The sequence below is a fragment of the Phragmites australis genome, chromosome 6 (genome assembly GCF_958298935.1).
Source record: "Phragmites australis chromosome 6, lpPhrAust1.1, whole genome shotgun sequence".
NCBI classification, from domain to species: domain Eukaryota; kingdom Viridiplantae; phylum Streptophyta; class Magnoliopsida; order Poales; family Poaceae; genus Phragmites; species Phragmites australis.
Genome location: NC_084926.1, coordinates 10,071,081 through 10,086,251, shown reverse-complemented (window position 1 = coordinate 10,086,251; position 15,171 = coordinate 10,071,081). Strand labels below are relative to the sequence as shown.

General features: G+C 42.7%; 1 protein-coding gene across 1 annotated transcript; it reads left to right on the top strand.

The window, feature by feature from the left end:
- The first annotated feature begins 7,258 nt into the window (after nucleotides 1-7,258).
- Nucleotides 7,259-9,974, top strand: LOC133921605 (scarecrow-like protein 27). Its single transcript, XM_062366549.1, has one exon. It carries the CDS (start codon nucleotides 7,478-7,480, stop codon nucleotides 9,608-9,610), a length of 2,133 nt encoding a protein of 710 aa, XP_062222533.1. The 5' UTR covers nucleotides 7,259-7,477; the 3' UTR covers nucleotides 9,611-9,974.
- Nucleotides 9,975-15,171: the final 5,197 nt, after the last annotated feature.

The window sequence follows — 15,171 nt, the reverse complement described above, 5'->3', positions numbered from 1 at the left end:
TTTCTTCTCGTTTTCTTTTTTTTTGTTTATTTGCATTTTCTTACAAAATGTTAGGCACAGATAGAGGTGCATCAAGGGGTTGTTTCTCCGAAAGATGCACTACTTCTTTACAAATAGATGTATGAGATTGAGAAATAAATCTTTCTCTCATAAGAAATTTCATTTCTTTCCAAGTTTGGGGAACCTCATTAGATGCACACAAATTATTCCACCAAATTAATTCATAATTAGTTAAAACAATAGTGACATTTCTAATCTTTCAGTTTTCACAAATTCGACATTATGCAAAAAAATTATCTATTATTGTTTCCCAATCAATGTATTCATTGGCACCAAATCCATTATAAGAAAGAAAGGATGACAGGGTATTACGACCTATGAGACAAGATGTAGCAATGATGATGTGGCTCTCAAGTAACTTCTTCTCCTTTTCATCCATTACTTGGTTGATTTTCTTATCCTGCAAAAAGTTAGCAACAACATGAGACAAAGAGCTAGATATATCTTCAGTTGAAACTAAGGCATTTATGCATTTCAAAGCTTAGCATGGCAGCTCATTATCATAAATTTCAACAATATCAAATTTAGTAGCAAGCATAACACAACCTTGCTAATTTTTAGATGGGCAAACAGAATTAAATGATGACTTGATGATTATATCATTATATCCCCCTTGAAGCAAAGTCCTCCTCAGCTTTGAATAAATATGAAGTACTTCTTTCTTCCTATTCACAACAATGGTTTATTGTCCTTGTTCTCCTGACAATATTCTTCTAAGGATCTATTGCCTTGATTTAAATGCTGTAATTTCTTATACAAGTCATGTTTAAAAGAGGGTGGAACAAACATGTTACGCATAGCAACCTTTAAGACATCCTATGTAGCAGGCGCTAGTCCATCGATACATACTCTATTCCACCAGATAATTGCAAAATCTTTAAATTCACTAGTGGCTTGCCTAACTCTATGCACTTCAAGAACTAAATGAGCGTTAAACTTCTGTTCACCCGTCATCTCCCAAGCTAAATACTTTTCAGAATTATAAGCACCTGTAAAAGATGGTATAGTAAACTTGACCTTAGCAAATGGATCATCATTAACACGTAGGTTATGTTACTGAAAATTATTACCTCTCATACCTTGACGGTTGAAGTTTAATTGATCCCGTTGTCGTGCATCAAATGTGTCTTGTTCCTGCCTCAAAATTTCATCATCGGCGACGGACTTGTCATGTTCATGGGCTTCAACATGAGGGTCCATACGGCCATTGATCGATGTTTGACTGACCAATTGATCAAAACATGTATTGAGCATTGCAATACTATTACCGAGTTGTTGCAATGCAGTATTTGTTTCCGCAAGCTTCTTATCAATGTCGTCATTAATAGATTGTCGATGATCACCCAACACTATTGTGAGTTCCTCCCTCAAATCACACTCTTTCGCATCTGAGGCTTGTCCTACCAAGGTTAGTAGCAAACAAGAGACAATAAAAATATATTATCTCTATTGACTACTAGGTGGTGACGATTGAAGTGAAATCGCACACTCTAAAGCGTCTTACCACGCTCTTGCAATTGTTCTTACCAATTATAACATGTGGTACAACCGGTGGCTGATTCATGATACCTTATCGGGTGTGAGTAAGGCAGTTGCAAGAGAAGAACTGTTCTGATCGAGAGAAGGTGGAGCTTAGACAGACAATATTTAGTAGCAAGAAATAACAATTAATAAAATTAGATTAGCAAAGCTAAATAAAAATCCACAATACTAATCACAGTTGCTAGCCCAAACGCGTTCCTAGAACTAGCCCAAGTAAACTAAAGACTATAACAAACACAAGCACAATGAAACAAAATTCGTAATGAAAACTTGAATTTTCTCTCTCCCTTTTTTGTACTCTCTTTTCTTCTTGCTTTCTTTTTTTATTTTTTTTAATGTGACACAAACTCAAAACTTCTTTACTATCCTTTCTAGGACCAGTGAGGTATATGGGTCACAAACTTTTTTCGAAGAGTAGGGGTATAAAGGTAATAAAAGATACTCTCTCTCTCTCTGAACTTTAGCTTGATTTGTTTTGGCTAACGAGTTACTACTTGAACTTTGTCGAACAATGCTCGACATGAAGGGTGCGTGGGGGTGTCTGAGAGCAGGCAGAAACAAATAGACTCTGACTAAGTTGTGGAGGCAAAATCGAGTGGATAGTCGTATCTGACTAGGTGGTCAAAACCGAAAGGATGGTCGAAACGACTAGTGATCGGACCTGATTAGATGGTTGAAAAGACTAATGGTCGAACCCGAGTAGATGGTTGACTCAGATAGTGTTTGATCCCGAGTAGATGGTTGAAGCGACTAGTGGTCGAACCCGAGTAGATGATCGACTCGACTAGAGACACGATATCGGCTATAGCAGACAAGGGCAGCCCGAGATACTCGACGACTAAAATAGCAAAGACTTGATGCTAGAAACTAGAACACGATGACTTGACCAGCAACAAAGATATCGATGATGGACTCAAACTCAACAACGTGAAAACTGAAAATAAAATTATAAAAGACACAAAGTGGTTTGGATAGTGGAAAAACTAAGATCTAACTCTTTTTGTGGGGTAATTTTCTAATCTCTAGGTAATGGAACACGACGATACCAATTGATACGATCTTGCCCGATCTTCCGAAGGTAATATGATAAGTCGATTTGGTGGAATTTTGACATAGATGATCTAAAGGCTTCGACCATAACAAATTAAGAATCCTCACAACCACTACACTACTATTTCGTGGTTATCAACTGATCAAGATGCAGTTGACCTCGCCAAGAAGGCTTTTCCTGCAAACGAATTGACAAGCGAGAATAGGTAGATGCAATCTGAATATTCCTGATTACCAATGAAGTGCTCGAATTTGGGGTTTTATAAACTGATAAACGGCAAAACTATCTAAAATATAATAATCTAAGTAAAACCCAAGTCAAAGCTACGATGACTACTATGTATATATAGAGGGACATGAAGAGGTCGCTCTAGGGTTGTGTGTACCAAAGAAGAGGTGTACATAATCTGGACTCCGACCCCGACATGATTAGATGACCCAACAAGGTCCAAAACAATGACGCGTCACCTTATTCTTTTGACCCTGACTAAATTATAAGGAATATTTGGTCGAGACTAGATTCATTAGAAAGATCTCATCATAAGCTTTCCAACAAGTTCAAGACCGCCTCGATCGGAATTCGTAGGCGAGAGTTATATTTATTTTACTGATGTGTTGTCTAGAGACTCCGAGTAAACTTTGGAGTTCGACTAGGACTCGACTTTAACTCCGAATAGACTTAGCCTTCGAGTGATGACGTCCAGGTGAGATTGTGGTTCTTCTCCCTGGTTCCTAAATAATAAATCAATATAAAAACTTAGTAGTATTTTATTCTTTACAAAGAAAATATAAATAATAAGGAATAAATTCACCTTGTGTGTATCTGACGTAGCAATGCCCTTATCAAAATATGCCCTCACAAGGTAGAGGAGGAGAACTAGAAGTTCTCCACCCATTACAACACTTCTCTCTCTCCCTCCTCTTAGCTCTGCTTTTCTCCAAGCTTGAGCCTCCCTGTAGGGAGGGGCTCTCGTCGTACTCTATCCGAGGTACGTTTTCGTGTCCCAACAATTCTTATAAAAATATCGTCAACTACGAAAGGTCATATAGCCGCACGAGCTGCAACTCTATGTTGGTTAGGATTAATCCTGATGAAATCGTTGGACTAGAAGCACTATATTTAAAATAAATACAAAAGACACATAATATAAATGTTGATTAGTAAAACACTTTTCCTTTATTACTACATTTGAATGGAGCTCCTTACAATAGATGGATTTGCATAATGCTAGAACCAGGTTCGTGTTCGGAAGGTGGGTTAGGGCTTAGGGTTTTGGCTGTTCCTAGCCTTAAAGGGGATTGACTTGGGAGTAGATCAACCTATAGGCATCGATAAAGGTAGGTGGGACGCCACTGGTCACGAGTGGCAGAGGACAGTTAATGAATGGCACGGATGGCGGGATGGTAAGAAAAAGGCTCGCAAAACCGGGTTAGCGCAACGAAGGTTTTTGTGACAGTACAGCCACTAAAGACAAGTAAAGGCGAGGTAGGACATGAGAGCAAGTGACTTTGTCCACACAGAGCGAGAGAACAATGCACGATGAGAGAGAAGAAGAAGAAGGAATATCATCCGTGTGATGCACAATCGTTCCTTCAGTGGGCTGTTCGTTAGAACGTCCCTTAGTATACAAACACAAAAGCATCGGTTATCAGTAAAAGCATCTGACGATTTATTTGGTGATCGTATAGCACAGCATTTTGGCAAGGAAGTCATCCCTACAGGGGCATTTTGGTCAGAGGAAAGTAGTACTAACAATGATTGGCAGTATTTTTGGGACCAATGACTTTAAAAATTCTTTCTTTTTCCCGCTATCCCTTTCTTTCTTTTTGGCGTCTCTGGTTAAATAGTAGATATATTTTTTAATTTATTTTTTGAAGTTAAATTTTGATTATTTTTTACAAAATATATCATTTATAGCTACAAACCTATATAGTGTAAAATTATTTTAAATTGTAGATCTAGTTATATAATTTTTATAGATTAGATATTATTATAATTTAATTAAATATTAATTAAAATACATAAAATTTAACTTTTTAAAAAAAAATATCTGCTATTTTTCAACTGTTGGAGTATTATTTCCTTTTGGACCTGCCCTCGGCCTCGGCCCCGCCCCGGTCCTGTCTCTGGTCTCGAGCCTCTAGTCACAGTCAGGCCAGTCACTGTTTAAAAGACTGTAAAAAGTGAGCAAGGCGACCGACGAGGTTAGAAAAATGGCACAGGATTCTCTGCTCTGCCCCTGCAGCTCAAACGGTGCCAGACCGTGCCGGTGCTGTGTTTCAAAATGTTGCAATCAATACTCTAATATCATTTGCAACTATTCCCTTCGCGAGTTATATTTTAGTCACAAAAGGATTTATATTTTTTAAATATTTAAACGATTTTCTTCACAAAAAATAGATTCTTAAGATCATTTCGCGAATCCCTTCGAGCGGAAGTTGCTGAGATGAGAAAAAAATAAAAAGAATAGGAATAGAGAGAGAAATAAAAAGAATAAAATGAAGAGAAAATAGTTGGAGATAGCCTAAGAAAGAACAATGACATACTAAAATGTTTTTTCAAGTGAAAAGTGTTGTAATTTTATATATTTTAAATGTTCTTACATCGCTGTTCTCAATCGGAAATTCGAGGTATACATACTCTAAGAAAACTAGCATAAATAACTCATGATATTTATGTCGAATATGTAACTATATAGGGTATATGTGCATAAAAAGTATATTATATACGGATATGGTACATCATACACCTGATAGATAACTCTGAATATTACGTATCCGAATCTGTAAGACCTAATATACTCGAAGATCACGAATACCTAGACTAAAAAAAAATCTTCATCGAGTTAACCTACTTAAATACGACTAGTATCCAAACTGAATTCAACTGCCTTACCTTAGACCGACAAGATGAATAATTTCCTATCGATTACGACTAGAACTCAAGCAGCACTAGAACTCATTTATAAGGTGAGGAACATGACCCCAGAGGGACAACAAACAACAGATCAACGTCTACACAACTCAACACAAGCATAAAGACCTAGCCTTGGAGATACACAACGACTTCAACTTTAAATTAGTTTAGATCCGATCTACTCCATTGTATTAGGTTTAGTCACTTTACTAATACTCGAGACAATCTATATATAACATCATCCATACATGTGTAGTGTATTACTCCATCTCTAAAGTCCGAACCTATAAATATTGTGTATCTTATTTCCCACTCAATCCGTGATTTCAAAAACACCCTAGTTCAATTACGAACATAATCTTCGACAATTTGAACTAAAAAAATTCTTGAAATTGATTAGACTTGCTGTGCTTCATCTGTCGACCTTGTTTTGGCCCAACTTGGTTCAATCGTATATTCGTATGTTAAAACAATTGCATTATAATTTTGTACTACCTCTCCATTTCACAAATAATTGTCCGCACGTACCTAGGTGGCATAAAAGCCAAGTAATATTTAATAGAATCGGATAATTCTTGTCCTTTTCTGATCTATCCAATGGCTAAAAATTGATAAATTTTACAAATTTTATTGAAAGAATATGCCATCAAGATACCGGATCAGAACAATTATCGCGAAACTGGATGGAGTAATTACATGATGCCGTTATTTTTATATCATGTTCTTATTGGAGTAAAGCCATACACCATTTCAAGTTTCTTTGTAGAGTTAATTTCATAAAACTATAACTATCACAAAATTATAACTAGTGAGACTAATTTTAGAGAGCTATAACTATTTATGCCTCTAAGTAACAAAAAATATAATTTTTTTACAAAACTACAAATAAATTTTCTATTTTTCATCCTATAAAGTTATAGTTTTGTGTTACTAGAGCTTAAATGGTCGTAGTTATATAAAATTAATTTAAAAGTTATAGTTTTATGATAATTAAATATAAATAATTATAGTTTCGTGAAATTAACTCTTCTTTTATTAATGCGTAAGTTGGCATCGTTTTGATATGTTTCGGGCTCCTTGTCTTTTGCCACAGCTTCTTAGCAACTCATCCGCATGTCATACGCTAAGCGTTTGTCTGTAATACATTAATCTTGCAAAAAACCATTGCATGAATTTCAGAAAAATCCCGATGTGTTGGGGAAAAATAGGTCTATTCTTTATTACTACCTTGGGACAGCTACTTGGCTGGCTACACTTGAGGACAAAGGCTTCAAGACATCAACCAAATATATAAGGTGAGGGCGCGCCTAAGGTGAGTGGTAAACATGTGGTCAAGATGGTTTTAGACATACAGTACCATGCTGTCATGCTAGTCCGCCGTGTAGACGTCATATGAGTGGAGTCTCGTATGTCCTGTTACCGAACAAAACAGGCGTCAAAGTTGCAAACATTTTGCCCCGCCGAAAAGAAGTTGCAGAGATTTCGTTGCATTTGCATTGACTTGCTACTCTCGCTACAATAATTTTGCTCTCCACAGTCCACACAAGAAATACGTTGGTAAAACAAACCCAGGTCATGTAAAACGTAGGTAGGGGAAAAAAATGCTAGGAGCGGATTGAAAACGATGGAGAGAGAAGAGAGAGGGACACTTTTTTTTTAACCTTTTTTATGTTGCACGCATCCAGGGACGATGGCAGTAGAGAGAGACCATAGGTGGAGGAGAGAGAGAGAGAGAGAGCGTGGGACTGGAAGAGAACAGACCAGAGGCACAAGGCAGGCAAGGGCACGCGGTGCTCCTGCTTGCCCCCACCTCCTCCCTGTTCTATACTCTCGCACGCCCAAGCCAAGAACTCATAGCCATCCCGGGTTGCCCCAGATCTCGCCTCGAGATTATGTGGGATTAGGTAGATGAGGGCGGCGCTGTTCGGTGCTGAGCGGAACGGGGCAGCAGACCTCGTCGGCGGCGGAAAGGCGCTGTTTTGGCCGGAGGGGAAGGCGAAGGCGCTAGTGGAGCCGAGGTCCGTGCTGGACTGCACGCGGAGCCCGAGCCCAAACAACTCCACATCGACGCTGTCGTCGTCCCTGGGCGGCGGCGCCGCGGATTCAATCGGCGTGGCGGCAGTTTCGGACAATAGCACCGTCGCCGCCGCCGAAGCCACCAAATGGGGAGCCCCTGGCGAGCACGGCGGCGACGGAAAGGAGGAGTGGGCCGGTGGCTGTGAGCTGCCGCCTATCCCTGGCGGCCTGGACATGGGGCTCGTCGGCGGTGAGAGCTGGGATGCCGTACTCGGTAACGCCGCCGCGGCGGGGCAGGACCAGACGTTCTTGAACTGGATCATTGGGGCCGCCGGGGACCTGGATCAGCCTGGGCCGCCGCTTCCGGTGCATCAGCAGCCGCTTCTTGACAATGCGGGGTTCGGGTTCTCGGCCACGGACCCCTTGGGCTTCTCGCTCGACCCCCACCTCGGTGGCGTCGCCTCCGACCTGTCGTCCCCTGGTGCGGTGTCGCACACTACCAACAGCGGCGGTGGCAGCAAGGGGTCGTTAGCCTTCGGCCTCTTCTCGCCGGAGTCTGCCTCCCTCCAGCCGCCTCCGCCTCCGATGTTGCTCCACGAAGGTATCGACACAAAGCCCTCTCTTCTTGCTGCGCAGCCGCCCGGCCTCCTCCACCAGTACCAGCAACACCCGCCGCCTCCCGCCTCAACTTTCTTCATGCCCCTCCCGTCCTTCCCTGATCACAACCAGCAGTCCCCACTTCTCCAACCACCGCCCAAACGCCATCAATCCATGTCCGACGATCTCTACCTCTCCCGTACCCTGCTACCGCCGGCAGCGGCGGCGCAAGGTCTGGCCTTTCCACCATTGCATGGCCCTGCTCCATTCCAGCTCCAGCCTTCGTCGCCACCACTTTGTGGGGCGATGAAGACGACGGCTGCGGAGGCGGCCCAGCAGCAGTTGCTCGATGGGCTGGCGGCGGCGGCAAAGGCGGCCGAAGCCGGCAATTCCACTGGCGCGCGAGAGATATTGGCGCGGCTCAATCACCAGCTTTCCCCGCTCGGGAAGCCCTTCCTCCGCTCCGCCTCCTACCTCAAGGAGGCCCTCCTCCTCGCGCTCGCCGAAGGCCACCACGGTGCCTCCCACCTCACCTCGCCGCTCGACGTCGCCCTCAAGCTCGCGGCTTACAAGTCTTTCTCTGACCTCTCGCCCGTGCTCCAGTTCACCAACTTCACCGCAACGCAGGCACTTCTCGACGAAATTACCGGCAGCGCAGCTTCGTGCATCCATGTCATTGACTTTGATCTTGGCATCGGCGGCCAGTGGGCTTCCTTCTTGCAGGAGCTCGCTCATCGCCGCAGCACTGGCGGCGCAGCTCTGCCTTTCGTTAAGCTCACTGCCTTTGTATCAGCTGCTTCGCACCATCCACTGGAGCTGCGTCTTACCAGGGATAACATCTCACAGTTTGCTGAGGACCTGGGAATTCGTTTTAAGTTCAATGCTGTCAGTATTGACACGTTCAATCCTGCGGAGCTCATTTCTCCCACTGGCGATGAAGTTGTAGCAGTTAGCCTCCCAGTCGGTTGCTCTGCTCGTGCACCACCACTGCCGGCAATCCTTCTATTGGTGAAACAGCTTGGTCCTAAGATTGTGGTTGCTATAGACCATGGAGGTGATCATGCCGACCTTCCGTTTTCGCAGCACTTCTTGAATTGCTTTCAGTCTTGCATGTTCCTCCTTGATTCTCTTGATGCTGCCGGCATTGATGCTGATTCTGCCTGCAAAATTGAGAAGTTTCTGATTCAGCCAAGAATTGAAGATGCGGTGCTTGGGCGGTGCAAGGTGGACAATCCAATGGCATGGAGGAGTGCGTTTGCAGCTGCAGGGTTTGCGCCTGTGTCGCCCAGCAACTTGGCGGAGGCACAGGCTGACTGCCTTCTGAAGCGGGTGCAGGTCCGCGGCTTCCATGTGGAGAAATGTGGGGTTGGGCTCACGCTCTATTGGCAGCACGGCGAGCTTGTCACCATATCAGCATGGCGGTGCTGATCAGCCATCTCGGCCTGTGCCCGCCAACGTACCACCACCATTTGCCGGCATTTTCAACTCCAGTAATGTGTATTTTGTGTTGCAATTAATGTTGCAAAGGAAACTAATGTATTGGTGTTGAACATTTCATGTTGCTCCCCTTTGCAGCTTATTAGCTAGGTCTAGTGGAGTTAGCAATGTTGGTGGCAATGTCTCTAGTGTAATGATGTTGCTCTAGGTTCTTACCGCGCTTGCTCTCTGCTCGCTCAACCATTATCATGTCATTTGAAACACTGCTTGTGAGTAGAGAGGATAATTAACCTATCAAATGTTTCTGTGGTACAGTATTAGTATCTGTTTTCCTGTTTCTTTATATTTATTCTTATCCTGTGGTGTTTTCATTGTGCTGTTCAGTTGTTATGCATCAAACTTTAATGGATCATATTATCTTATCTGTAATTTATTTCACATTGTTGACACCATCCATCATCTTAATACCAAAATGGGGACTGGCTGTCCTTAGACCAAGGAGTGTATTAGAAATAATAGAACTAAGGTTAAAGTTTTTGGGAAGAGAATTAAAGCTTATTTTAAATTTCGTGCAGTTCATTTTTATTCAAGTTGTACTTAGTAATCATGCAGCCTCTCAATTCAGAATTTGGAATTTAGAGGGTATATCTGACCATTGGTTATGGACTTAATGTTGAAATTACCTCGAAATTTAGTTCATTTATAGTTAGAGCAAACTTAATGTGCAGGACCTAGTTGGGTTTCATGTGAATTGTAACACCACACTTGTCAAATTGAGTTCTGGAGTCTTCTGACCATGTGGCATGATTTTAAAGAAGCTAAGCAAGAATGTTATTCAAGATATTCCTTCAATAGGAAACAAAAGGAAATGAATCATCTACAAGAATGTAAATTGGTGCTTGTTTTACTAATGTGCCAAACATAGAGAGCAAGCAAAATTAGCAATTCACACTTAATGTCAGTAGAGCATGGCAAGCATAAAACTACATAAGTTTATTGTATCTTTCAGAGTATGTGCTGTGGTGAGGTATGTATTCATGGGCAAGCTAATAAAGAGAGCAAGATTTCAATTGTCATCTTATAAACAGCGTAGCATTATCAGAATGTTTTCTCAGTGATGTGCCTTGTTGACTTTTGGCATTTCCTCCCAATACAGATTGGTTGTATGTAACCATTTGGTTGTGGAATGTTATGACTGCTCTTGAACCTGAACCCGGGAGTTGTACTTCCGATATCGAAACATGACTGCTGTTGAACCAAGTCACAGTTATTAGAACAAGTTAGTGCCGCGGATTAGGTCAAACCTGGGTCTAGTTTAACTAGATTGTTTGTCCACTGTGCTATTTTTTAGCCTGTTTTTCCTAATTAACCGAGGGTGGTACGGATTGGCCTCGTTTTCCTAACTTCTTAAGTGAAATGACAATGCTCTTGCACTTAGTTGAAAAAAGAACAGGTTAGTGCATGGCTAGGCCTTTTTAACTTGTATTTTTGTGACTTCTGAGTTCTTATCAGTTATCTCAGTCAAAGTAGAGACGTCTCTTTTATTTTCTATTCTCATCTACTGCTTGCATGTTACTATTTATACGTGTGCCATCATGTGATATGTCCTACCTCTGATAAGAAATTATTTGGCAACTATTTTAACTGCAACCAGTTGATTATAAATACAAAAATCTGAAAGATCCGGACAAGAAAACCGGCATGATTATTTGTATGGCTTACTTCATCTCCTGCTCATCTCTCACATGGCTGGGTCCCCCTTGCCCCCCCCCCCCCCCCCAGGTTTCACATTCTTGCGTTCATGATCGCCTGCCCCTGTATCGCATTGGCATCCATGAACTTACTGTGTAAAAACTTCTTATCTGTACGAATTCTACTAGTGAGAAGCTGGTTTCTCTTGAAGCGTGAGAACAAATATAGGATTTGAAAAGCTTGAAAACCCCATGTTACAGGCAGCGAAATGCGTGGTCAGCTCACATTTTCTTTTCTATGGCGGGATCCTTTGCTTTAGGGAAAGTTCATGGGGGTAAGCGGTACCGGTCAGAACGCAGAAATTTCACATGAACATATAAAAAAGTATTTTAAGATCCAATATCGAATAGTTGGATCTGAATCTTAGGAGAATTATACTATTTCCCATGAAATGTAGAATCACATTTGAAGCAATTTATTGTAGTGATCGCTTTTGGTTAATTTGGTAGCTGTGTTAGCAATGGATGTAGGCATGTAGCACGCCACCCAGTCGTTTGCTACACAATGCAGATTGCAGAGTATCTGGAGACTACCCGCAGTGTCCTACATGAGAGCATGCTCTTGATCATGAAGCTGACAGCTCCATTTCTTAAACTCGAGAGGCGATGACAATCTACACATTTGTTTATGTCGCCATGTACCCCTATTGCCTCCTAGGCTCCTACCTTTGCTCATCCCACTCTGGAGACTGGAGAGGCCAGGGGCTAAAGCTGGTGCGTCCTTTTTCTTAATCCAAGGAGCTTAGCAGTGACGATCCATTCTTTTCAAGCTAATGTACTAGTACTACTTTTGCTATGACTTGATACTTTCATCCAACATGCGTTGGTTTCTTCGTCTTGTAGAGACAACCTGTCCATCTCCTCTCAACAGTGTATGGTAGGAAAAGGCGGTCTCGAGTTGAGCACCAACATCTCTAATAGATAGTGTTAATCCTTAGATGAAAATATATTTTTTAAAATTTATATGAACCTCATCGTTTACAATTTTTCATATTTTATAAAAAAGATAGATGCTGAGGTGGTATCTTACTATACTATAAATACTAGCTCTTGTCAAATTCAGCTGCTCAAAGGTATCTCCAATAGTTAGAGAATGCTAACTTTTATATGAAAGAGTATACTTCTCAAAATTTATATAAATATCGCTGTTTACAATTTCTCATACTCACAAAAGAGAAAGATGCAAGTAAGATATGTGCATATTATAAGTACTGGCTATTGATTCCCTAAGGGCAGCTGAATTTTTGAGGGTCCTAGTCTGATTTTGTAGTAGGAGGTCCAAATCAATTGCAAGGTCCGACCGAACGCAAACGATGTACCTAACCTAGCTGACACATCAACTCATGTTTGGGGGAAAACATATTTGCAAAGTAGGAGTAATTCTGGATGAGTGGTTCTGTTTTCCTGCAGCGTTCTTGTACGTATTTCCTAACCGGCAGTTCCAGCAGTTCGTGATCGGAGGCTATGTGCCGACAACATCTATGGCGCGCCGCGCCACTTGAGGACACGGCCTCGTGAAGCTTCAATTGGACTGACGAGTCATCGTCATAGAGAGAGACCACTTGCAAGGTAAAGCGTCCAGAGTCCTAACTCCATCCAAGCGAGGCATGGATGCATGCGGTCCGCATCTACAGATATGCACGGATCCGCCAACCCAACGTACAGTGGAGCGCAAGAAGAGACCGATGCACACGCACACGTAAACACAGCAACAGAACCGGACCAGCAAGCCCCTTGCAGTCTTGCACTGCAACCCCAAGGCGTGGGCGCCCCCTGCCCCCGGCTACCAGGACCGCACTATGCATCGCGTGCGCCCACCGTGCACCGAAGCAGCGCGCACGGCATGGCACGATGTGATCTCTCCACCCGTCCCTCCCTCTCACGGGATTCCGGGCTTGTCCTCTGCTGCAAAACAGTTGGATTGGACGGAACCGGCGGCCCGGGCAGCAAAGCGGCAGCGACGGCAACAGCGAGAGACGGACGCCGACCGCCTTGTTATCTCGCTCGCTGGCTCGCTGGCCGCCTCGGCACGCGGGCAGATAATGGGCGCGCGCGCGAGTGACGCAATGAACCGAGCGAAAAGCGAGGGGCTTTCGCCTCGGTAGTGTGGGGTTGCTCTCCAGGATGGGGGACCTGTGCCGGCTGGCTTTTCGCAAAAGAGTCGGCCTTTGCTTTTCGCCTTTGAATGGACGCTCCAAAAGGACGGACGGCGAGATCAAATCTTCTGGGGAAACAAAGGCGGATGAGCTCGCGCTGCGTCGAGTGATGCGTAAGATTTTACCGCGACGCGTGTTGGGTCTAACAATATTTTGCGAAGCCGTGGCATTCCCTATGTTTGTTTTCTTGTCCACGGTGTGACAGGGTGTGTGTGTGTCTATTGGCTACCAGTCCAGCAGGATTGTGCGTTTCCTGGCTTGCGGGCAATGTTGTGTGCCGCTCCGCCCCCGGAGGAGTGCGATTATGGACAAGCGCACGAGATCGTTTCCTTGTAGGCAAGGGAAGGAAGGTGCCGACCGCGCGCCCACGTTGACGCGTTGCGTTGTTGGTGGGTTACATCGGCCAAATCTTGCTGCGGACGTGTGGATATGCGATGATCTTCTGCTAGGCGTGCGTGGTACTCAAGTTCAGACGTTGATGCCATTTATCAGGCAAACTGTCAACACAGATGTCTTCCAGTTCCAAGCCACACAGATTTTACATTGACGGCTGTTAAAGGATCACAAAGTACATCTCGATCGTCACATGTTCAAAGTAAGTCAATAAGTAGCTACAAACAAATGTGCCTGAAGAACGGAACAAAATAAATAATCGACTTCCCAGAGTTGACCTCTGGATGGTGATTCGCCTCTTGCGCAGTTACGCTGCTTCGTCTTTTGTTCGACGACAGCGACTCGCACAGCTGCGCCGGTGTAGCGTAGCTCTTAATGACATGCCGCCAGGTAGCAAGAGGTTTCCGAATCGCATCGACCGCGACGAGAGCTCATTTGGGTGCCCGGAAATGGTAATACTGGTGCCTGTGTTTCTACAAAACAGAGCCAGAGAAACTGCAACCTTCTGTTGCATCCTGTCCTGATCGGTTAGAAAAACCAAAAAGGTTTACAAATTCGTTTGACGTACGAAAACCGAGGCCAAGCGGTTACCGAAAAATCACGGTTATCACGATAATTACTTGAAATTCAACGAAAATTCGTACAAATTTAATGGGTCTAATTTGCAAATCGGTGCCAAAACCCGATCGAATTGGACTGTTGGTTACCGAGCGACTTGGACCGGTAACCAATCGGTTTATACGATTTATTTATTTTTACGATAACTGAACTAGTCAAAATTCAAGCGATTTTGGACGATAACCGATCGAATTTTGGTGGCTATTGAATGAATTATTCAAATTTTTAAGAAGTTCTAGGGAAATAAAAAAATCATAAAAAATAATAAAAAATTCAGTAAAAATAGAAGCAAAAATAGAAGCAAATATTTTGCATATATCATACATATGGGAAAAAAATTGTAAGAAATGAGGAAAATTTTTGGCACGACATTTGCTATATTTTGGATATTTCTAAGAAAATAAATAAATACTAATAGGAATACGAGCATGACTATATAATTGTTTCATCGAATATATGCATATATTGCGTAAGTAGCACCTCAAATTAATAAATTTGTCGATTTGTCCATACAAAAACTAAAAACACAATCACATGACATACATCAATACTTACCAAATGTAGTTTGTATAGTATCCATACCACATGCAACCTATGAGATGGAAAAAATTAGTACAATATCATGATATGTAGA